The sequence below is a fragment of the Lissotriton vulgaris genome, chromosome 8, assembly GCF_964263255.1.
Source record: "Lissotriton vulgaris chromosome 8, aLisVul1.2, whole genome shotgun sequence".
In the NCBI taxonomy this organism is placed as follows: Eukaryota; Metazoa; Chordata; class Amphibia; order Caudata; family Salamandridae; genus Lissotriton; species Lissotriton vulgaris.
Window position 1 is genome coordinate 346,086,601 of NC_141696.1, and position 26,600 is coordinate 346,113,200.

General features: G+C 41.8%; 1 protein-coding gene across 1 annotated transcript in view; it reads right to left on the minus strand.

Annotated features, from left to right (window-relative positions):
- LOC147697031 (amine oxidase [flavin-containing] A-like) overlaps window positions 1-26,600 on the minus strand; it is a 562,294-nt gene that overhangs the window by 142,184 nt on the left and 393,510 nt on the right. Inside the window, exon 4 of the mRNA XM_086934108.1 lies at window positions 9,157-9,261. Within this exon, the coding sequence (XP_086790234.1) occupies window positions 9,157-9,261 (105 nt within the window). The remainder of the gene's footprint in view (window positions 1-9,156; window positions 9,262-26,600) is intronic.

A 26,600-nucleotide genomic window follows, 5' to 3' on the forward strand; every position in this document is an offset into this window, starting at 1 on the left:
CCCCCCTCGCAGTACTAATAAAATCACATGCTCTGCGTCTAGTGTCTTATGCCGATGACACACAATTAGTAGTGTCACTTTGTCAGACGGTGGAAGCCACAGCAGAGCGCTTTTGAAACTGTCTTCTAGACGTTAAGAGCTGGATGAGTGAGAACTTTTTAAAACTCAATACTGAAAAAACTGAAGTGATTGGGTTTGGTCAAAAACCTTCCATTTGGAGTGACCTCTGGTGGCCTCCAGAAGCTGGTACATGTCCAGTCCCAGCCAAAAAGGTTAGGAACCTCGGTTTCATGATTGACAAGGAACTAACCTGTACAGCGCAAATCAGTCAGGTTACATCGACCTGTTTCTTTACAATCAAGGTTCTCCGGAAAATCCTGCCATACATTCCCTTCACTTTGAGGAAAACAGTGATGGGAGCTTTGGTAATGTCTCGTGTAGATTACTGCAATGCACTGTATCTAGGTACAAGGGAAAAACAGCTCACAAAGCTTCAGTCAATTCAAAATGCGGCAGCCAGAGTCTTACTGGACCTCCCTAAGCACCATCCGACATTGCATGCCATATGGCAACTCCATTGGCTTCCTGTTAGGCATAGAGCCCAATTCAAAGCCCTCTGTCTGGTCCACAAATCTCTCAATGGAAGAGGGTCAGAGGATTTAACTAATCTATTCCCTCGTTATGTGCCTTCTCGCACATTAAGATCTAGTAGACAAGATCTAATCCATCTGCCTAGAATAAGAAGAGCTCGATGGGGCGGCAAATCCTTTTCTTATCAGGCAGCAAAACTGTGGAACACCATGCCCATCACATTACGCTCCGACACGAATAGAACCAGTTTTAGGAAGGCGCTAAAAACCTGGCTCTTTTCTATGCCCTAATAGCTATCTGGTTCCTCTCCCATTCTTCAGCGCCAAGATGCCTCGGCATAAGCGCGCTTTAAAAATAATTCAGTCAGTCAGTCAGGTATAGGCCCTATACCATAACTATCACTCGAGTAATGTCAGTCATATCTTTACTTTAGAAGCTGCAGTTAACCCAAAAACTGGCCGTTTTTCAGTTAACTAAAACTAAGGAACACTACAAATGTTCCTTTGATAGGGACTTGAGACCCACCCCTATTTATCAGGTGGGATATATGATTTGCCTCTCCACTTTTCATCTCCACATTCCTGGATCCCATCCTAAGTTTGTTCCTCGATTTAGGGTCCCCTTAAGATCATACGGTTGCTAGGTTCCTCTCCTATAATATTGGCCTTAACAAGCACACATAGAATGTACCCTGTGGTTCATGTGTCTGGAGTTAAACCAGCCAGGTATATAGTCACATTACCCCACCCCACCCCACCCCACCACAGTACTAGTGGATAGTTCACAGGAATTTGAAGTTGAGACAATTCAAGATTATAGGACACATAAAGGGGTCTAGCCGCTTGGGAGAGGTATGACACTTCAGAGAGGTCATGCAGTTCCTATTACCTTTGTACTTGCTCCTCGCTGGGTAAAGGCTTTCCACAGAAACTATCAGGGGGTCTCAGGAGAGGGAGTCTACATCAGGGTGGACGATACTTGCAAGTTACCAAATGGCAGATCACAAAGAAAGGCATGCGGGCAATAAGATTCAACAGAGAAACAGGGACTATCTAATTTGAAAGGTTGGAGATTTTGCAACACCAGCTCTTGGCGACTAGGATGGATGGACAGTTGGACGGACGGACACACACACAACAGTCATTTGAAGGTTGGGCCAGCAGAGGCAGAAGAGCAATGACACGTGGTCAAGTTGGCTTGAGCTCTTACAGAATGCTAAATAAATTAGCACTATTCCTGTGACTGCAGTCTTAGATCTCCGGCATATTTTCTGCACACATGCCACACTTCGCTGCCAACATCAAGGCTGGTTTCCAAAACAGTCAAGCGATCTTCCATGGCCTCCATTGTGCGGTTTGTAGCATCAAAGCAGGTTTCGAAGGACGTGAGTTTGACCCAAAGAGATTTAAGTTCTGCAGTCGTGGTTTTAGTATCGTATGCATAGAGTTCATGGTTGACTTGATATCCATAAGTTCCTTCATGAAGAGTCACTAAGATGACATCTGCCATGGCTGGTGTGGTATTTCTAGCCTTGCCAGTCACCACGTACGTAAGTAGCAGCTGGCAGGTGGGTTTACCCATGGACATCTGGAAACACAATGTGATTAGTACAAAGGGAAAAGAGTGTGGAGCCAACCCTGGAACTACTGTTTTGGTAAGGTAGGGCCATATAGGCAGGATGCAGCAGTAGTAGGCACACCCACAGTGCGGGAGTGCTGCAAATCGTAGTTACAAAAGGTTAAGCCATAGGGTACCAAACAGGGCCCCCACCAGTGCGTTACCACATAAGCAATCAGGTGGATGGGAGGCCCAAAAAAGCCACTCAGGAGAGCCGGAGGTATCAGAGGCTGTGGTCAATGGTCAGTGCTAGGGAAACAATAGAAGTAGTATCCAATAGTGATGCTCTAGCTAATAAAGGCACAATGAGCAGGATGAACATGTGGTTCACTTCCTGCCCCTGGCCCACCAGACAAGAGCAATGGTCTACCAGGGCTTGGGAGGAGTGGTGGAATGGACCTCATTCAGCAAGGCTGGTGCTGGAGAGAAGATGGCTCATTAGTCATCACAGGGGGAACCTCAAGGCCAGCTTCCAGTAGGTAGAGGGCTGCGGTCATCAGCCTGACATGTCCCAACACAGTTGCAATGTAGCTGTGCAGTGCAATGTGGCCTAAAGCTCTCGAGTGGGCGTGATAGCCTGTGTCCGTTGAGAAACCCAAAGGCCTGCCGGAGAGTAGGCCGAAAAGAGGAAGAAGCCAGGCAGTGTGAAGGCTCCATGTAGCAGGGCTGGTGGTTGTTCGTAGATGGCACTGTAGCCATCATAGGGGGGATCCCCAAGGCCGATATCCAAAGGCAAGGTGTAGTGTCAGACAAGGACAAGCTCGATGTGCTCTAGTGTTGCTCTGCTGCAGTGATGGAGAGTCATGGGTCGATGTCGCAGGCCCAGGATGCACCATTGGTCATGAGAGGCCACGGCTGGAGCAATCGTGCCGATGTCAGCAGGAGCATGTTGGTCTGCCAAAAGGCCATGCCTAGGGCAGCAAACCGCGCTGGATGCCTTCCGACAGTATGCCACGGGGAATGTGGCAGTGCAGCGCTCTCCACTGGTTGTAATTCGCAGGGAGGCGCCAGGCGCTTTAGGAGCATTAACAGGAGCCAGCCACCTTGTTTAGGGCCAGACTCCACCCTCCCAAAAACAATATTTTAAAGGAAATGTGGTTCGACTGGCTTTTAGTAGGCATATTGCTACTTTTCCATAAAGAAGTTCCTAAAAATCCTCAGGGATCACCAACATCCATCTTTACATGCAAATATACTTTAATCACTGAATCTAATTTCAGCCTCAAGCTAAACAGGATGAACAGTGACAATGAAATTTCCAAGTGGAAACACACATAATTTGGATACCAAAAATCAGAATTACCCATTTTGAAGCCAACAGTTGGAAGTCAAAACATAGGACAACTCATAAATAAGGGGTGCCCAGTTTTTTAAGGCTGGAGCCAAACTAGATTTGCATGGTAAATACTGAACTATATAATTGATTCCCATTAGGATTTTGTGTAAATAACATTATTTCCATAATGACTCCATACTTTGACAGCCGAAGTTGGACTGCTATAACTTAACCCATCAGAAGAATCAGAAATTCAGAAACCAGACACAGCTGAAGCTCAGAATCACTGTACTGCAAAGCAAGTGCATGTGGCAGTGGCTCCATAGTGCATTCCTCATGGGAAAGACAAACAGAGGCATAGTGAGTTTGAGAGAGCTGAGAAACATTATATGGTATATTGACCAGACAAGGCAAAGTGGCTTGCACCATAATGATATGATTTCCCTTAGACAACTACTGAACATTTAGCCACACTAACATGAATGCAACATAGGGTCAACGTATGGGCCACAATCATACACAACACAATAGAAGGGCGTTCCCCGGTAAGATAAATGATATAGGCAGGAAGGGAGGGGATTAGAACAATGTAAATAGAAAGAACAACACCCTGCCAGAATAGATAACTGACGGTCCTCTAGAGGATCCACAACTGTTATGAGGGGAGCAATGTTAACAGTGCATCAGAGCCAGAGACATCAAACATGTGTGAATCAGTCCATACTTTTTATAGAAAATATATATTTATTTGTTTATATAAAGTCTGACATTTCTAAAAAGCATTCAATATATACATATACAGGGATTAATGGATGAAGTCAGTGCAATTTTTCATGTCACATAAAGGAAAATATATATTCAAATTGTTCAGTGTTCCACTCACTCCAGGGCAATTCAAAGGACTCAACAGACACTCATACCTTCAGGGGATCAATCAAACTCATACACATTCAAGCAGTTCGTTTGGATGAATCTAGCATGGCCTGCAACTAAGAAATAAATTATGGTTGCATGAACGGGGGTGCAAAGGTAAGAAGGCAGATTAGATGGTAGACTGTTGTCCACAGGGACTCAGATACTGCCGTTCTTAAAAGTAGCGCCGACGCGCGATTCGGTGTGAGGCACCTTCGTCAGGGCGAGCAGATGCAGCCAAGGAGGGGAACAAACAAACTGAGGTCAGGAAGACTTAACAGGATAAAAGGTTCAAAGGGTCCGTGTTTTCCCGATCTGGTGGAGAAGGATTTCTGTTTGGCCGAAGAGAAAATCCCATTTTTCTTTCCTGATTGTTGCTAATGAACGGTGGCCGCGTCTGGATAGCGAGCGAGGGTGATGGTTGGGGCTTCACGACATCAACTCCTTTTTGATAAATGGGTTCGGAGAGGAGGAATCCCGTAGAAGTTTTAAAAGCGAAGCGGTTCCAGACTGCGGAGGTTTCCGTTCACGTCCGAGGTCAGAGGATAAACGTGACCTAACGGCTCACCTACACCAATATTTGTATGACAAGGAAGTCTCAGTCTCCTCCGTGCAAGTTCTCTAGGCTGCTAGGAAGGTTACTCTACAGGTTTCCCTCAAGTGTGACTAGGTGGCTAGGAAAAGCATACCCAGGAGGCTCAGACTCAGCTGGAGACTAAGATCTGCACTCTCATTTAGAGTTATACAAGTCATCCAACACCAGACCGTCTATGTCGTTTAGAACAAGTGAAATACGACTTGAACAAGTAGGTAATTACACAAGCTGTACATGCCCTTCTTCACCTCAAATGCTGCTATAGTGAACAGGGAAAAGGTGAGTAGACTATTAGCTGCACAATTATGCCATCAGGAAGCTAGTTATGGTATCCCTGCATTATGGGACCTCTCTCAGAGATTGGTGACCCACCCTGTGGAGATTGCCAATACTGTTGCGAACTTCCTGGGCATCCTCTACAGATCAGATGCACCAACTAACCTCCTCCGACAACAATCCTAAATGGTTACAACAACATGATTCAATTGTGTTTCTGGCATGTTACCCCTTCCGATCCCTACAACATCAAGCAGTTTATATTGACAGGAAGAAAAGCGCCAACTTAAATCTGCGTGCTACATGGTGACCCTAAAGTGGGTGGCCTTCAACTCCGTAATATGCATATGTACTACCTGGCCCATCACTTATCCCAGCTGACCTACGTTTTATCACCTGGTGATACTCAACCTTAGTGGGTACTTTGGTAACATCCACTGACTACAGACTGTAAGTGTCTGGCCATCTTTTCCCCCTATCCAGATTTGAATGGGCAGCTCATATATTCTATACTCTGTTCTGAGGTATAACATTGGCACGGCTACCTTGGTAAATGGCATTATTTTTGACACGGCTTCAGGGCACTGTGAAATAGCTTTTCTATTTCCGAACAATAAAATTGCATTCAAAACCCTTAACCTCCACACCACATACTTATTGCCATATTATGACAGGCAGGTTAACACAGATTTGTCTTCAACCACTTCATGTGTGCTTAGAGGGTTGGTTCAGAACTTACTTCAGTTAGAAGTTCATTGCATGGTCAGTTAAAAAAACTGCATATGATCTGAACCATATGATGATGATCTCGAACACAGGCACTATCAGCGGGCCTTATGAAGTTGAGTGGACAGTTTTTTCAGGAGTATCAGCTTTTTAGATATTAATGGGTTGAGGACTGGATGCATTAATGCACCAAAATTGCAAATGTGAAGTGAAGAAAAATTCTATTGCTGGGAGATAGAGTGAATGTAGATAATGTAGTACAGTGACTATCTGGTTTCACTTAGTATTCATGGCAAGTGTTGACGTATACTTCCTTGGTAGGCCTAGATACATTGTGTTTCAGTCAGTTGGACTGAATAGAGATGTGTTCCTGCAGTCGGTCGGCATTGTGGGAGAAGGGAAAAGGAAGGAGAAGGCCAATTGAAGGGCCGACTGAAGGGCCGTCTGTCTGTCTTACCTGCTGCACTCGCATTTGCATTGCTGCTACCACTCTGCCACAACCGCCCTGCAGGGAAGTCTGGAGAACTGAAGAGAAAAGTTGGAAAAGTTGGGCAACCTAAGTCCCGAAAGTCTGCTGTAGTGCTGAGGTCCCAATGAGGCTCTGTGAATGCGGCAGTAAGACTGAAAAGCGGTGTGTAGAGAGGAAACAGGGCATGCGAGAAGCCTGCGCAGGCGGCTGGACTTGACAACGATGATTTTTGGTGATGGCTGGAAGCCATGCATGGTATGCCTTCAGGCGAAGGTGAGCTGCAGCACGCTAGGTGTCGTAGCGCTGGGCATAGAGCTGTGGCGTGCGGAGACAGGCAGCCTAGGTGCTAGTGTGGCTTGTGCACTATGTATCACCTCCACTCCGAAACAGATCTTGCTCTGCTTAGTTTTTAGGTCAAGCATAGACAGCGCTAGCACTGTCAGGATGATCTGCTGTGTGTACTTTGTAGGCTTTGACTCCTCCGATCGCTTTTGATTTGTCTAATTGGTTGTCTTGTAAAATTCCTTGCTTGCCAGTTGGTAATCTGTCTTCCTGGTCCCTCCCTTTTGCAAGTTGTTCGCTTCAAATGCTGGTTTGTATCAGACCTGCCCTATCACTGCCTAAAATTGCTCACCAACAAGGCCAACAGCCCTCAAGGCATGTGCAGTTCAAGATAACTGAAAATACGCAGCCACAGAGTGCTTTGAACTGATGAAGCCTTTCTTTGGGGGCATGACTTTTGTTTCATAGATGTTTATTACAGGACGTAGGCTGCAGGGTGCAACCATTAGTGCCTCTGCACGTTTCTGTGTTGCCTCAAGGGAGGTGCGCATTTTTATTATTGGGCTTGGGATGGAGACTCCCACTCTGTCAAAGAAAAGGAGTGAAGCAATTGAAAGATGTGGGTAAAGCCATTTTAACCTCTGCCAGCATGACTCTTGGCTGTTACTATTAACTCACTATTGAGGTCGGAGGGGTTCCGGTCTTGTTTTATGTCATGTATGCAGTCCATAGGATGTTTTCTTTTCTACAGACTACCATGACAGCTGACCTTTAACCTGTTGCCACAGCGCTGCGGGGCTCCAATTAAGGAATAAATTGTGGTTTAATGCGACTGTGTATGTATTCTTCTTTTTTTCACTTTTTTTTTTGCATACGTTAAAAATGTAATTTATGTACCATGTCAGGGATAGGGAAGTAAAATTCAAAGGAGAATCTTTGAAACAGTTTACAATACACATTCATGAACTGAATGTATAAGTCGTGTGGTTTTGTAATGAGAAATCATAATTAAGTCTACTTATGCAGCTAGTCATAATATGCCCTCTATTGTGTGAAGCCTGCTGTTTAAAAGGTGAATGTTAAATGGTGCAACAGCAAGAAGGCAAACGTAAACAAACCCTGGGAGCCAGATTGCATATTGCAGGACTTTTCTCGCCTCAGGTTTGCACAACAAACAGCCCCTGACACTGACTGACCGCTGGTCTGTCATGCCTGGGGCGTAGAGAGGATAATGACCAGGACAGAGCCCTGCCCAGAGACAGGAATAGATCTCTCTAGGTTTGGGGCACACTCATCAAGAGGCACCATGGCTAGCAAGGTATTTTGGGCAGGCGGTTCCCTGCCAGAAATAGTAATAACAGCTGATTGGTCAAATGCAAACACTTTTGCAAACTTTTACGTAAGACCAGTAGAGCATGTTAGCAACGTAGCCTTAGATGGCCTCAAACATGCATAATGGTAGCCTCAGGTCTTTTAATGAAAGGACAATTCTCCAATTAATATGCAGAGAGAATCTTGATTTCATTAAAAACAAACGACGGCTAACATTATCACACCCTCTTCACTCCTGAGGGGAAAGATGTTTTAGATGAGTACCTTTTTTGAGATATTCAAATGTTTTAAAAGGAAGAAGAAAATGACTATTCTATCATTAAGAGTTATTTATCTGCATATTAGCTTGACATTCAGTCCACCTTTACAGTACAATTTTAATGCTTTTTAAAACCTTTTCTTCAGACAATAATGCATAGAACTGAACATAATTCTTTGAGACGGCTCATCCTTTGTGCAGCTTATAGAGGAAGTTGAGACCGTGCACTGGATATTTGTTGTATTTTATGATCATTCTAATGTTTTATTAATTATGAACATTCTATGAAGGGATACATGTTGGAGCAGCTAATAAATGTCATTGCATGTTAGCCTCCATATGTCTTCAATGAAATCAAGATTCTCTCTGCATAGTAATCGGAGAATCGTCATTTTTCACTGCCACATTTACGACTTTTACTCACCTAAACCCCTACATAATTATTAACCCAAACCCTTCGGATTATTTGTAGAAATATGCTACTTGATGTGTACCCCCACATATTGACTCTCAACTACTATATTAACAGGGGATGTCAATTTTAAAAGAATGATCATGTGACTGTTACCCCTAACGGTGTATATAATATTTTATTACCAGCATCTAAATATGCAATGCAAATGAATCTACTAATTGCAAATGAAGAATCCCTTTTATAGAAGATCATCAAGTCAGCTTTTATTTGTAAAACGGCCAACTGAGCCTCTCAATACTTTGATGTATATTACCTTGCCTAATTTTACACTCAACAAAACCACCAAATAAATGATTAAAGACTGTGATTTATTATCCAATGCTTGCATTTTATTTTAACACTGTACCTCTTTTCCCCTTTCCTCTATGGTTCTCCATAAGTGGTTATAATCCAAAACTGCCAAAGGGTTCCACACAGGAGGGAATGCACCATGGAATGCATATGACTTTCCCTGAAAACAAGAATAAAAAAAACATAGTTATATGTGCCCTATGTAATCAAGAAAATATATAATTTTACTTTGCAGCATGGTTATTTGTTAGAGTGAATCGTTTTTTCACACACAGCAGCAAGCATGCCATGAAAGGTCCGCGTTAACGCTCTTCCTTATATCTCTATAAATTGTTATACATTTTGAGACCAGTTTATTCCTACTTTTAACAGTATTTGATAACATGCAGGCATACAACACTGAGCATACCATTTTAGGAATCATCATCGCTACCATTAAGAAGGGATAGGTCTTCACAGAACAGTGCATGAAACTACTGAAGGGACAACGAAGAAGACCTGATGGGACACACTATTATTGCCCTGAGTTTAGCCACTTATGCTTCTTTGGTAGTGGATCATGCACTATTGGGTGCTGCCACCCTTAACTTGGAATAGATAGCTATTTGGGAGCACATTATTATACAGTGGCAGGTCAGGGGGTCACAGTATACAAGAGGTGATAGAAAACATTAGATCATAACGTCTAGACTACATCGTACTGTTCGATTCATATTACATTTAAAAAAATAAGTTATAACATATTTAAAATTCAGCAATTACCTCAGTTTTAATTTCACCATAGCAGAGTATATAGTATTTCTTCATTTCAGAACTCACAACACTATCACGTACAGAGCTCGGCAGTTATTGCTTTGAACATTTATCCATCTTATCAGCTTAAGGCTCCAGTGAATTTTGCTCTTTTCAAACAACGATTCTTCACAAGGCATAGCAGAATTAAAATTTTGCATGGTTTCCTAGTCACTGTTGTTTCTACACTCGACCACACCTGAGCTTCCTATGTGTAGCGCAGTCCATGGAAAATCTATGTTTCACATAAGATTGGGATTCTAGTCGATGACGACTTTTTATCGAAGTTTTTTTCAACTTCGAAAAATGAAACAAATGAGGAAATACTTCTCCATCGAGGTCATCGTTCAGATCATTACTGCCCCTGTCATGCACCAAATTGACCATGCTAAATCTCTCTATTTGGGCCTTCTCATAGATTTGAGTCAGAGGCTCGAGCTGGTCCAAAACCAAGCAGCTACATTGGTCGGGCTTCAGCCTAGATTTTGCCACACCAAAAACCTGCTGGAAAAGTTACATTGGCTCCCAGTCTCACAGAGAGCGCTTTTCAAAACTGGGTGTATTATTTTTAAATCATGACACAGTAAATGCTTAACTTTTGTAACCTCAGGAATCCGGAATTATATTCCAAAACGCAATTTAGAGTCTGCGCTCCAAAACATTTTGGAGGTCCCTAAATTCAACAGGAAGAGATTGGGTGGAACCAGGTTTGTTGTGCTTCCTCCTGGTCTTTAGAATTCCCGTCCCACTAACATCAGATGGACGACCTCCTATACAAGCCTTAGGTCTCTACTAAAATCCTGGCTTTTCAGACAGGCGCACGGTTACAATTTGAGTCTCCTGTGCCTCTGTGTTTCTCTACCATCATGAAACCTTATTAGTGTATGTGCACTTTATAAATATGCTGTAACATAACATAACATAACATAACATAACATAACATAATGTAACATAACATGACATCGCATAACGTAACATAACATAACATAAGACAAAAAAGAGGAAGATGGTGGTAGGGTTAATATCAAGAGTGCTAGCACATCTGTCAAGTCTGAGATAGATATATAGGATACAGAGAGTATGGTATGCTGAAATGGTTCAACGCTATGCCACCTCAATAGTGTAAATTAATATATGAAAATGCAACGTTTGCATATATACAAACAAAACAGTCCAGAGCACTACACAGGTGTAGTAATTCCAAACTGCCAGTCTTGTAGATGCAACTTTCATTTTCAAGCATTCAGATCCAAAATGTACTAACACGCAGGTCAATCGTTGAAAACATAGCCGACACATGTTTTGTCGTGATGACTTCTTTTTCAAGGCTCGTCATTCTTTTAAGCAAGGAAGTCAAGATAAAATCTTCTTCTCGCATATAAAAAGGCCAGACAATAAACGCTGTCCTTGGAGCCCCAAGGACTGGAAAGTCTATGCAACAGTATGAGGTGTAGACCTCTTTAATACCAAGTGCACACATTGTCAGAGTTCTAAACCATGTTTGGTGGGAACAATAATGAAAGCGCAGGCTGAGATTGGCCCGATATATAAGTAGTAAGTCAGTAACAGCTCCCAAAGTAACTCTAGTGTTGGTGTGAGCACTTGGTATTAAAGAGGTCTATACCACAGAACCTTGCATAGACCTTCCAGTCCACCTGGTAGAGATCGTCTAGATGGACACAATGTTAACATTGGTCAGGAGGTCTGTACAGAATAGAAGTGGGGGATTGCAGCACAAAAACTAAGGGAACAGAAAGCCACACATAGCCATATATTGTGCTGCACCACAGACAACATTGAAGAATGAATAGAGCCTGCTGACTCAATTCATGATCTAGAGCCCTGATGATGTCCACATGGACGAAGCGCGTTGGCTGGGCTGAGTTGACTACTTTGATAAATAACATTGATTGAATAAACATTTGGATTGAAATAAAATGCAAGACTCCCAACTAAGGGCCTCATTAGGATGGCGGACGGACCTGCGTCCGTCTGCCCCCCCAGAGTAGGAGGGACCGTCCGCAGGGGCAGTGCCGGTCCCTCCGTGCAGATTAGGATGTGACCGCCACCCTGGCGGTCACATCCTGTATATTTAACATTGCGCCGGGTGCTGCTTGAAGCAGCACACGCCGCAATGTTAAATTAACCATGTTTTCCTTTGCGTGCACGAAGCTCAGGCACAGCATGGTGCCTGCCGCTTCGTGCACGCAACGACAGGGGGTTCCATAGGTACCCCCCATGTGCACCCCCCACCCTCCCCTTCACTCCTGGGGGCCCACAACGGGCCCCCAAAGAAAAGTCTGTATGCCTTTCCACGGCGGAAATGCCGCAGTGGAAAGGCATAGGACCGACGCCATCCTAATATGGCTGGTGGTGTCTAATAGACACCGCCAGCCATGTTAGAGCTTTTCCGCCGCGGCCGGAAGGCGACTGCGGCGGAAAAGCGGCGGACGGAAAAAAGATCCCCCAGCCATCCTAATCTGGCGGGGGGTCTTTTTTCTGTCTACAGCGGTGAATCCGCATCCTCCGGGCCGGCGGTGGCTTCCGCTGGGCCGGAGGATGCGGATTCACCGCAATCCTAATGAGGCCCTAAGTGATTATTTGGATGGAATGAGTTATGGAATACAAATTAATATTCTTGAAATCATGGAAAGAAAAATTATTGATTGATTGGGACATGCTCCTTTTCTTCGAAAGCTGGACATTACTTGAAAATATATACTGGGGAGGAGATGTTTACATATTCGTCATGACGAAAGTGGTATTCAGTTAGAAAATTAATCATATCATACCATCCTTAAGATACTGTCATACGTGACCGTGTGTCTATTCCACAGCTAAAGGTTTCTTTAAAAAAAAGTAAGGTTGGGCTTGCGCGCCGAGGTCTAATGGTGGACCCTGTGTGAGCTCCGCCATATCGCGGGACTCAGGATGTTGTTCTGAGCCTCTTATCTCGGCTCTCTGGCCGTGGAGTGACGGGCATATCTACACGAAGATGCGGTGAGTTCGGAGACCGCCTTCAGGACTTACTCTTGCCCTCTTCAAGAAATTTTGCATCCACTGCGATTTTTTGCTTCTGACAGACGCGAGCGGCCACCATTTTAGGTCGCTGCACTCGCGTCTTCCTCAGCAATCAAGTTCTGCTGCTTCTGCTCTCCAATACGCCCTAAAGTTTCAGTGACTGCATCCTCACGTTTGCATTGCCTTCTGCTGGAGCCTCAAGTATGTTTTAAGTGCTCAGAAACGTTTGTTAACTCAATTCTTATCAAGCGGTAATTTTCTCCTGTCAGCACGTGAGAGGCGCCTGCCCAGGTCGCTGCGCTCGCATATATCTACAATGTCAAACTTTACCGCTCCTATTATTGGAATGTCATATTATTGTAGGAATCACTTACTGCTGTACATATTTAATTGTTGCAAGTGATTCTCCTATTTAAGCGCTCCTGAACACATTTTAGCATCATTTTAAATCTTTTTCTTTTTGCCGCAGCCTGCTGTAGGAAAGTGTTCTATCTATTGCTGGTGTTTACAATGACTTTACTTACCAACATAGTCCTTAATTAAGTCATAATACTATCAGGTCGCTTCTAATTGCCATTCAGAACAACCACAAGCAGCTGTATTCAATTATCAAGTCTATGTCCATTGTGCCACAAGATATACCGATATCACACAAATGCGAACTTAGAAGATTCACTTTCTTCCTCTTGTCATATAGTTGTCATGAACAATTACTGGCTCTGTACAAATGGAATACATACAGCCCTTTTCTTGAGGTGACCAATATTTTGAGGAATTGGTACAGCATTCCTATTACCAAAGACTACATTTGTTCTTTTTGAAGAGCTTGTATTGAATTTCCTTGATTATTCTTGCAAGTTGGAGGAACTTGTTTACTCTTTATCTATTTTTAAAGATACTGTTATTATATTATACCCCATTGTGGTCCTTTTGCTGCAATTGTTGCAAATACCATACTTTTATTCCAACTTTTTGGTGTCTTCTTTACATATCTGTATGGCTAATGACATTCACTCTGCTAGAGCATCTGTATCTGGTACAAAACCAAAGAGGCATGAAAATGACCCACATTCTCTCATACATTCGTCTCAGAATCCTGTTTTAGACTCTATACTAGATGAAGTCCGTGGTTTTCAACCCTTTATGTCCGCGACCAACGAAAAATTAAAACAGATTGAGGAGAGATGTATTGTTATGAAGGGCAAAGTACTGGAATTGGAACAATGCTTTAGAGACCTACAGGATGTCTCTACTAAGATACCTTTATTAGAACAGGAAATTCACAAGCTAAAAATCCATACTGAGGACCTTGAAAATCGTAATCGGATAAATCATTACACCTTTCTGGTCTGCCGGAAAATATTGAAGGTCCTGATATGGTATCATTCCTTCAAAAGCTCCTTCCAGAACTCCTAGATCTTTCAGCTTCAACAAATCCCCTCAACATACAAAGAGCTCATCGTCTAGGACGCTCAACATCTAACGTTTCTAAGCCACTTGGAATCATAATGCTCTTTCTTGAATTTACTGAACTAATGCAGGTTTTGAAGGCTGTAAGACTCAAACATCGTCTTATTTGGTCTGGTCATAATCTATTCATCTCTTAAGAAATTTCTAATGCAATAAATGCACGTCGCAAAAAATTTCTTACATTGCGTCCACAGATGAGACATCTCAACATCCAGTATGGAATCCTCCATCCATGTCTCTGCAAGATTACACATAATGGTCGATCACAATCATTTGATGATCAGGAAAAACTTAAAGTCTATCTTCAAGATCTGTCATCGAACAGAATGGATACTAATGTTTGATACTAATGTTTGATTTTTCTTGTTGTTAGAAGTGTCACTTTGAATTTATCATACATGTTTCCTCACTATTTGCAGATTATTTGTTTTTTACTCATTTTTCATGAGGCTCTCTTTTCTCCTCCTCTTTTTCTTTGCTTCTGAGGCCCATGTCCTCTGGCGTCACTATGCTCTTCCTCTTTCGACTTCTTTTCTTTGTACAGATCTGGATGTTATTCCTTGATCTGTTTGTTTGCTTTTATCTACCGTCTCTTTTCTCTTTTCCATTTTTCTACTTTTCTTATTGTATATCTCTTTTAGTCTTAGTTTTTGATAACTGTTTGACTTTCAAAAATACCTGGATGTTATTCCTTGATCTGCTTACTTATTTTTTCTTTCTTCTTCTTTTTTCTTTTTTCTCATTTTCACTTCTTTACTTTTTTCAGTCTGGTTCAATCTTACTCCTATCTTCTGATAATCTTCTTGCTCTTTCTCTTTTCTTAACTTGTTTTTTTGAAAACTGCATTTTATGTGGTATTTGGTTTGTGCATCACATATTAACCTTTGTCTTTCCATTTGTTCTCTTTGCTGTTTATGCAGTTTCATGCTCCTGTTCCCTTATGTATTCCCTAGTCCTTCCTCATGGTTAATGTGGTCTCGTGGAATGTTCGTGGTCTGGGGCATCCTGTCAAGCGTCAAAAGGTATTGTCTCACTTAGCTAAGCTTAACACTCAGGTTGCTTTTTTACAGGAAACCCACTGTAACAATGTTGAATCTCTAAAACTCAAATGCCAATGGGTCATTAATTTTTTTTTTCTCCTGCTATTGATCGTCATGGTGGTGTTGCTATATTGTTTCACAAATCTTTTAATGCCCAAATTGTGTCTTCAAATCATGACCCCTTTGGTCGTTGGGTGTTGGTTGATGCTATCATAAACAAAAGGCAAATTACTTTTTTCAACATTTATGGTCCTGTTAAACCTGATCCAGAATTCTGGCAATCCATAAAGTTGAAACTATTGACTATGTTCAATGCTAACTTAGTGGTTGGTGGTGATTTTGATAATTGGCTTGATCCTTTTTCTGATCGACAATCCAAAAGCAAATTTAAACCAGACCAAACCCACAAATCTTTACAATCTGCTTTGTCATCTCGTCCCTTATTTGACTCTCGGAAATCCTGATGTTTCTGAGTTTACTTTTTTCTCTCCTGTACACCACACTAGATCACGTATTACTACATTCTTATTTCCTAAGCACAACTACCTTGCCTCCACTCATCAGAAATTGGTTCTATTTGTATTTCTGACCAAGCACCTGTTCTCACTTCTTTTGACTTATCTATCACCACATATAAACAAGGACGTTGGCGTTTTATTAATAACCTTTTATCTGATTGTTCCTTTATTTCAGAAGCGACTACTTTTATTATTGAATTTTTTATTATTATTGACTTTATTGATACATCCTTACACAATAATTGGGACGTCTTTAAAGCATCCTTTAGGGCCTTCACTATTGTCTATTTCTCTAAGAAAAAGAAACTACTGTACACTAAATATAAAGAAACCTTATCTTAACTTAAAACATTAGAGCATACTTATTACACATCCAAAACCTCTTCTTCATTACAAGAATTAATTAAACTCAAATCTACCCTGAATAAATTAGCTACTGTGGATGCTTGTAATATCCTACTTAAGGTTAAATCAAAATACCATGGTGGTAAAAACAAAGCAGGAAAAATGCTAGCAAATTATCTAAAAATCAAATCAGAACGGAAGGTGATTGGCCCTATTCATGCAGAAACGAATAATACACTCCTCTTATCTGATTCTGATATTATTAATACTTTTCAATCATATTACAACCTGCTCTACACAGAAACCACTAAACCCCTACTGAAGAGGATTTTACCTCCTTCTTTCGAGATATCCCCAAACTTAAAATACTCCCAACTATCTTCACACCACTTGAACAGGATATTTCTCTACAAGAATTAACTGACGCTTTGAAATCTTTGAAGAAATTGAAGGCTTCTGGTCCTTATGGTTTTTCATCCGAGTTATTTTTAGCCTTCTCTTCAATTTTTACTCCTAAATTACATGAACTTTTTAACTCCTTTATTTCCAACTCCAAGGCCTGTGGCTCTTTTCTAGAAGCCATGATTACTGTCATACCTAAGCCAGATAAAGATCCTTCCTATTGCAAAACTTTTCGCCCTATCTCATTAATCAATTATGATTGTAAAATTTTTGCAAAGATTTTAGCTTCTCTTCTCGAGAAAGTTATCTCTTCTCTTGTTAATCCAGACCAATCTGGCTTTGTTAAAGGACGTTTGGCTTCTGATAATGCCAGAATGTTTTCCAATATTATTTCTCTGAATAAAAAATATCCTTCTACCTTAGCCGCATTATCTTTAGATGCAGAAAAAGCATTTGACCGATTTAATTAGGATTTCATGATACACACTTTACAATGGTTTGGTCCTAAGTTCATTTCCTATATTAAATTACTATATACCAACCCTAAAGCTTGTGTTTTTGGTAATGGTCTTTTTTCCTCATAATTCTCTCTCCAAAAGAGGTACTCGTCAGGGTTGTCCTCTTTCCCTACTTCTTTTTCAAGTTTGTTTGGAACCCTTTCTATAACGTATTAGATGTAACACCCTTATCACTGGCTTTAACATCAAATCTCACCAAATTAAACTCTCTGCTTATGCAGATGATGTTCTTATCTATATGTCCAATCCTACTTCCTCTTTACCCCCTTTTTTACATAAGATCTCCTTGTTCTATAAGGTTTCAGGCTATAAATTAAATGTTTCCAAGACTGAGATTCTACCCTTAAATCCCTCATTTTATAAACACATGTTTGACTCTACCAACTTTACCTGGTGTCCTATAAAAATTAAATATCTTGGTACATGGTTTTCCTCTAACATACGTGATACATTATCTTATAATTTTACTGTTCTAAAGCTTAAAATTACTAATTTGTTAAACTCTTGGTCTCCTCTATTTCTCTCATGGTGTGGCAGACTTGATACAATTAAAATGATGATTGTACCCCAAGTATTGTTTTTACTGTCAATGTTACCATTTAAAGTCCCCAAATATTATTTTTCTCAGGTTAACTCTTTATGTATTAAATTTCTTTGGAATAATAAGCATGCACGTATTGCCTTTTCCAAATTGCTACGTCCCAAGTCTGAGGGAGGTGTTAGATTTCCTGATTTTAAATTATATCACATGCTTTTTTGATTTGTCAATTTAATGCGTTGTCTAAAGATTACCTAGATTTACCTAAACCTTCTTCGGTCAATGTTGAATGTTCATTATTGAATGATTTCTCTGTGAAGGATAATTGTTCATATGATTAATTGTACGTTTATCTCCAAATACCCAATTTTGACATACTCCCATTTTCTATCACACACACTTTTCTTTAAGAACTTTGATAAGTATCGTATTTTCCTTGCCTCCTCAATTTGGTATAACAAACACATTAAATTCCTTCGTAAATCGTTCTACTACAAACACTGGAAAGAAAAGGGTATTTTTTTATGTTAACCAATTGATTGTTAATAACGTGATTGTACCTTTTCATCAACTGCAAGTGACATTTAATCTTCCTGATTCCTTAATTCAACAATATAACATTATAGCACCAATCCTTCAGTATTGATTACAGAGCTTTAATTCTCCTCCAATTCCTACCTCTCTTACTCCTGACTCTCACTTATAACAAATTCCGTCTAACATTATTCCCAGTGCCTCTTTTGTTTATAAATCGTTATCTACTCCTATTTCTTTACGAGTGAAATCAACTATTGAACTTGAATGGGAAAAGGATCTTTCTCTAACGCTCTCTGTACATCAGTTGGACAAATTTTAGCAAAAACCCTTTAAAACATCCAAAGCTGCAAGTATTAACCAATCCTTATATTTTAATTATAATCGTGTTGTTATTACTCCTCTTCTCTTACATAAGTTTAACCAATCAGTCTCTTCATCGTGTTGGTCATGTCTTACTGCTGAAGGTTCTTTATTGCATTTATTATTTTATTGTCCTAAAGCACATGATTTCTGGAAAGCTGTTTGGTCAAAATTTGTATTGGTTTTTTCTTATAATATTCCATTTACTGTTTTAAGTGTATTTTTAGGAACCTTGTCCCCTGATTTTGATCTCATTTCCCCCAGATCAATTTTATTTGATGTATTTATTGCTATAGCTTTTAAGGTTATTTTAACTTGCTGTTAAGACAACTCTAAATTGTCTTTTTTACTTTGGTGGAAATTAGTATGTGATGAACATATAATTGCTTTGGTGCCACATGCTTCCATTCATTTGCGCATTAAATCTGATTTATTATGGTTACCATTCACTACTTTTCTATCATCGGATTCTCCTTCTTTATAGTTTTTCTTTTTCTTTGTACTTTTTATATCTTCTCTTCTTTCTTTCTCCTATTTATCTCCTTTTCCTTCTTTTCTTTTTTCCTTTTGTATAAAACTTTCTCTATTCATTTTTACCTGAATACACTTATCTTTTCTTATTTTCCGTAGGTTCCTTCTTCACTATGTTCAAATGTTTTTTAGCTTTTAATGCTAGTCTTTTTATATATTTCTGTTTCATAGTTTTATATGTAGTATTTAGCAGTATAAGGTTTTATATAATGTGTTATTTATCACCCATTATGCTGCTGTTTTCCTTCATATTCATGTATACTTCTTATTGCATAGGAACTGAAATGTTTGCTCTTTCTGTTTTCTTGTCATCTTTATTCTCAATAAAAATTATTTACCTACAAAAAATAATATTAAGGCTCTGCAATTACACGGACTGCATTATATATTTGTATTACCATGTCTTTAAATGTGTCATTCTCCTTAGAGAAGTTCTGAGCCAAACTGGGTTCACACAGAACAGTAACTGAACAAAAGGTGTTATTTAACTACTGGCAACTATTGGCCTTGAGCTTCCCATACAAATGTAATTTAGTATTCTCACAGCTGTCCCTAACTGAAATAGCCTGTAGTACAACTATTATGAAAATGGTTGCATCCCAGGATATTCCACATATGTTTTGTTTTTTATACAGGAAGCAGTCTTGAGAGCTATGAACCATGAACTTATACATAGCAATAGTCCAAAGTAACAATACATATAGTAACTCACATCACACTCTAGCAAGTCGCAATACTGATTGAACCCTATAGCCACTATAACATGTATTCTGTATATTCGTGTGACATCTAAAGAGTAACCAATAAATAACAAATCAAAATATTCCTGAAATATCTAATTTATAATTTGCTGAAAAACTTCAGGTGCATTATATAATCCTAAAAGCATTACCTCAAAATCTATGTGACCTGGTCTTATTTCCCAGTCTTCCACTCATCCCCTTGTCTGTTCCACAACAGATCATAACTTTCTGCTAAAACTGTATTGGTGAAGGGGGACACTTCCTGGACGTGAATCACGAATTCTTCAGTGAATGGTAGAGGATAGTGATCGCAATAAATAAATCATTCAGACCATCGTAATTTATGCTTGAATGAAGACCGATTATCCTCTTCTTTTACAAAATGTAACTGCTGAGAACAATGAAGGCTGAATAAATATTCTCTGAAGACGTTTTGAATCCAGAACCTCCTAAACACATTTTTTCTTAAGGCGCAAATTTACTTGATACCAAATTTCTGCATAGTCACATATCCAACATGGTAACTGTGAGATGTTGGCCTGGCATATGCTGTCCACTATAGTAGTGGGCACCTTGCACCAGTCCAAACGACCCTTATTGATGGTAGGTTTAAAGACAACCTATATAGAAAGCTAACCTAGTGGTAGCTGTGGAGAGCAGCCTTCAGGCTAAGTCTTGAAGGAATGTAAAGCAGCTTGTTTTACCAGTCTATAATCTCATGAATGACCAGATGAAAGGAGAACCACATCAGGTATATATATAAAATATATGTAGTTATTCTAAAGACATCCCTCTAGCCTCTTTATGAGGCTAGATGCTAAAGTACCTTCAGTAAACTTATTAAGCACACAGTAAATTAACACAATACTTGATGAGCCCTAGGGGCATCACAAACCATATACTAAGAAAGTGGTATAAGAACCACGACTGACATAGATACAAGGCCTAGAGCCTTTAGAACTGCTGGGGCCACCTGGAACCACCCAAGGTAGTGACACAGTGGTCCCACGGGGGACCTGTGCAGTGTCTAAACACAGTTGTGAATCACCATTAACTTCTATGGGGAATGTCGCGGTTGGAAAATTCCAAGTCGAAAGTGTCCAGGTGGATCCAAGAGTGGATCGAAGATCTGTAAAACCTGAAAGCAGAGGGGACATAGTCTAGGGTCACTAGCCAGTGACCAGGAAGGGGATGAGAAGATGCCAACCGATGTCAGGTGATTTCAGGTGAAGAAGGTGAAGCTTGACTCTTCAGCCACGAGGACCAGGAGGCGTCGATGATGACCAGAAGCTGGATTCAAGCTGTCCCACAAAGGATGTCAAGTGCTGCAGTGTCGGATTCCGGATGGGACCCAAGAAGCCTTGGCAACAGCAACCCACGCAGAAAGCAAAGATTGGCTTTGGTGCAGACCAGCAAGGTCTGAGGGATTCACCCTTTGGAGGGGAGTCAGTGCACGTCTGGAGCAACCAGGAAAGCCCAAGAAACTGAAGAGTTACCTTTGTGGAGACCCATCAGTTGACAGACCAGGGATCGTGAAGGAGCCTTGAGCGGAAAGGCTAGAAGTGGTCCCACAGAACAATCGTGGAGTGTAGGCCCACCATCTTCAGTGCAAATGGAGCTCTGGGCTTAGACTAAAAGTAGCCCAATGCACAACTTCGGGAAACTCAGGAAGTTGATGTACTTGGAAATGTGTACGATTCCAGGAGTTCCGGTCCCACGTCACTCGTGAGGGCTGTGGGTCTCAGCTTTGCTGGGATTTCGTTTCGGCCTCTGAGGAGTCTGGAAGTCCATGTCCTGTGTCGCAAATCCGGTGGGATCCGGGGGGAGCCTTGGAAATGCAGACCGGCAAGATGCTTCTTTGGTGCCTGTTTGAACAGGGGAGTCACTCCTTGACCCCAAGGGAGATTCTTCCGTCTTCTAGTCGAAATAGAATGTTGAAGTTCCAGGATATATGTTGCAGAGTTTCGTCCAGGGTAATCTAAAGTCCTATGGACTGGGTTTCTATACTTATACTAAGATAGGGGGTTGGACTTACTCTAGAGACCCACCTATGGGTGGATCCAGGGAGGGGGTGGTTACACCCCTTTCCCTTTGTCCAGTTTCACGCCAGAGCAGGGCACTGAGTGCCCCTGCAACCGATTTGAACTGGAATATGCACAGGGACACCAAATGTGCCCCCAGCACTGTCTGAAAAGCATTCTACGAATGCACCCACCCAGCCCTAATATAGTAAAGCCTGTCTGAGAGGTGGTTAAACCTCCCTGTGACAGGAAACCTATTGCCCAGACCTCCCCTGCCGGAGTTTCATCCAGCAGCAGGAGGTCAGACTCGTGTCTGTGGCTACAGCATCCATTTTGTGATGCTGGGGCTCTTTTAAACTATTACCGGTTAGGTGAGTGTGTACATGTCTTCTCCCTCTAGAAGGGTGGAATTCTAACCCCACCGCCAGAACTGCCGGGGGGTAGGATTCCAAAGTGTCTGACACCAAACACACCATGTTTCCATGCAGCCATTCCAAAGTTATCATTAACCACGCGGTTATAATGCACTTAAGAGTATATGGTCTGGCTGCATCACAGAACAGCAACAGAGAAGTAATTCCGAAAGCTACAGAGAAGTCCGGCTCATGCATGGGCACCCTCTCACACAAAACCAAGCACTCTGCCTTCAGGATTGATAAGGCCTGCCATAGGAGTGACTTATAGGTTTATATGTGTCAGTGATATAAGGTAGATATAGGTAACCTATATCTTAGTAAGGGGTGCATGCACCACCTTACCCAGGCTGCAGTAGCAGTCCTGTGGTGCCATTTTGGAAGGCTTCCCAGGGGTGGCATAATACATGCTTCAGCCCCTGCTAGGCCTCCGGGGTACCTATGCCCTTAGTACCTAAGGTACCATATACTAGGGACTCACAAGGTTAACCCAGTAACCAATCTGGAGTGTACCTAATGTACATGCAATCGATGTTGAGAGGAAGCATCTAGGCTGGGGTTCTGGTTAGCAGGGCCCCAGCCAGACTAAAGTCGAAAAACAGTGAAACACCAGCAAAAAGTGGGGGTAACCATAGTAAGCAGATCCTACTCTCCTACAGTAACAATTTCTTCATCTCCGACCTAAATAAAAATACAAATATTTGGGGCTCTTCTGACAACACAACTTCCACAACTGCCAAACTTTTCATAAAACCTTTGTGTGCTGAATTACACCCTTCTTTATTCCAGTTTGACAAATGATCTTGTTTCTGAGCTAGAGTACTCCCAAGTTAATAGAAAACTGAGACACCTAAATCAAGACACAGTGGATTTTATCTGTGAAAACTATGAAGCCACATTTCAATACCCATTTCAAATTGGTCATCAAACCCAATGTCGATATGGTTCCATGTGCATTTGTGATCATCTCCCATTTTTCTTTGTCTTTTAAAGATGTAGTTGATAGTGTACAGAACTTTTTTTGAAAACATTACCAGCAACTGCTTTACCAATAAGACATGTTGTGGGCTGAGTTCAGGGACTGGGTGACAATGACACTGTTTTGCGCAGTACTAGTGAACATAATAAATTATGTCACAAACCATTATATTAAATAGCTCTGAATGAATCCTGACCTGCAACACTTTCTGCTATTTTAGAATTGGGACCCATGGACCACTCTTCCAACATGACACTATAATGAATTGGTAAATAAGATGTTCGCTGTAGGGATGTGTGCAACCTGTAGGTCACAAGTTCTAATTATGGAATAGATAGTAATGTTTTCAGCCCTCTTAGGGAATCACTGATTTATTTATTTTTATATTGATGGCTTTTGTGTAGAATATCGAAATACAACATTTCTATTACCTACATCCGTTGACCTTAACCTCTCTCTGATAATGGATCCCTAGCATGAAGCCCCATGTTTCCTAATGGAAGTCAATATTATTTGCAGAAAACCTGCTAGTCCAATAATGGGACATGAAATACAGCTCTGCCAATCACCGTCTATAGTAATACATTTATTGTTTGGTATTGCAGCGTATCATGCTAAATGAAGCATCTCAAGAAGCAGCCTAAGTCAGAAGGCAGGATTGGAACCATTCCAATTAATGAAATGCTCTCAAATATTGTGCTCCAAAAATATGTGTATTCAGTCATTTATATTTAGTGGGAAAACATGAATAACAAAATGGAAGGTCTTAAAAAGACCTACGCATTTTCTGGGTCTATTTTTGGGAGAGAAAGGACATACTTGTATGTGCCTGACCTAAAGTTTGATTATGGGTTTATGTTTCAGCTTAATAGACTTGCTGTATTCCTAATTACAAGAAGTTTTGCCTGATCTCCCTTTGAATATCAATCAATTTGGAACTTGCAGGAGTGGGTGAGATGCTAAGAGTTCTTCATCCTTTTTTTACGTTGCATGGGTATCAGAGCCCAATGCTTCATTTTATGTGGTGTGCCTTCGTGGTTCAAGGCAAAGTAAACTGCCATAATGCATTGGCAGATACTGAAGAAATGCGTAACTTTTGACAGACATCTATGGAGGCTGCTTCAGCTTATCTAAGAAGACCCTCACTTAAGGATGCTAATTGTTTCACAATTTCTTGCTTTGATTAGCCTATGGTATCTCACCAGGGAGAGGACCCAAACAACTGCTGTTCTTAACTATAACAAAGGTTTAACATAAGTGTGTTTAATTTAATTGATTTTTTTTCTTTAAATTGGAAAAAGAATGTATTTCAAAGCATACAGTTTTGTGTCGAGTGGAGCGTTTTTAAGTGGAGTGTCGTACAGTGGAGTGAAAAGTGTCTTGTATACTGTAGTGTCCCAGAGTGTAGTGTTGTATAGTGGAATAGAGTAGAGGGGAGAGTGGTAAAGTGGAATGGCGCACAGTGGAATAGAAAAGAGTGGAGTGGAGTGGTGTAGAGAGTGAAGTGGGGTACAGTGGAGAGGCATGCAGTCAACCTGCATACAATGGAGTGGTGTAGAGTGAAGTATTGTATAGTGCAGTGGCATACAGTGGAATACCGTGGCATAGAGTGGAGAGAGGTAAATTGTAGTGGTGTACAGTGTAACATCCTAAATTGGAGTGGCATACACTGCAGTGGCATACAGTGAAGTACAGTGGAATAGGATACAGCAGTTCAATCCATGTATGCCATGCGTTGTACAGTGGAATAGGATACAGCAGTTCATCCCATGTATGCCATGATATTAGCAGTGGATTGTTTAAAAATGTTGTCACCTTAGCAACAGCACCTTTTACAGAACACTTACAAGTGCAAACTAGGGATAGGAGGATGCCACTGGTGCCAGGAAGCATGGTGTGCCACCTTATGGGGATAACATGCTGTTATTCTTGAAGAATGCTGAAGAGGCTTTCACGATTGAGTATCTGGATGATCAGGGAGTGCTCAACCACCAAGCACATCGGACATGCTCTAAGTGATTTCCCGGCCCAAGCCAGTCACCATCCTTCATTAATCTGCAAGAAACCGGCCTAATTCGAGCTTCACTACTTTTGGAGGCTATGGAGGGTCTTACGCCACACAGCTGTGGGCAGAGGGTGGCCCTGCTTGGGGAAACAACCGGGAGTGGGTGCCGGCGGCTCCCACGAGACCTGCAGTGGATGCCGAGAGAGCACCTTCCCCTAGTCCCACATGACACTGCTTCCCCTTCTTTGATGTAGAACCCTCCAAACTGATCCAGACCCCACTCAGACGCACAGGAGCAACAAGCAAGGCATCAGAGACAAGGGAGTGGACTACTCCCCAGGAGATTTCAGCAGGTGGCAGGGGAGGACAAGTGTCAGGGGAAAGGGAGGCTGCAAACGTGGCCGCTCCACCTGGGCCGGCCCGAAGTATATGGCATGAGGGGGCAGCCAGCAGAGAGTATAGAGATGCTCCTTCTACCCGCACCTCCCCCTCCACCCCAGATGCCCAGTACAACAGTGCAGGTGACTCATAGGGTGTGCAGGGGGGAGTTGGAGGGGAGACTGGGCCCTGAAAAACTGCCACTCACCAGCCAGGAGCATCGGAAGACACACCACCCCCTGCTTCTCTTACCACAGAGAGGGGATGAGCAGCTGCAGTCCAGCTGCCTCACTCCACAAGAAACAGTGTACCCAGGGGGCCTGAAGACACTTAGAGACGAGAGGATTAATTACCCCCTATTTCTCCACCACCAGGAGGCCACGTCAGCCATGGAAATCCTAAACCCTGCCAGTCGACATTAGTCACTCAGGCTTACCCAGGGGTTCACGCCCTATGGATTCCTGATGGGCTCTCGCCAAAGAAAGCCAGCTATTGAGCAGACCAGGGATACCAGATACCAGATCATGGGTAGGAATTGGGCGCTGAAAGTCACCCTCAGGGAACTGAGGGGGGAGCAAAATGAAGAACCGCTGAATGATTCCCCCGAGCAAGTTCATCAGAACCAGTGAAGACCATAAGTGAGACTGGCCACAGACAAATGGGGCCAAATCCTGGTAGCCATAAGTGACACACGCATGCTGCAGGAAATGAAAATGGACACACTGGCTATTGTGAACCTGGTACTTGAAGACCAAAACATACTAAGCTTGGAAACTTCCTCCCACAGACAGCCGCAATGGGTAAGACACTGCTGTACTATAGAGAACAGATCAGCTTTCTGAAGTAGCGATCAGAAGACGCTAAAGGGTGAAACAGAAGGAACAATAT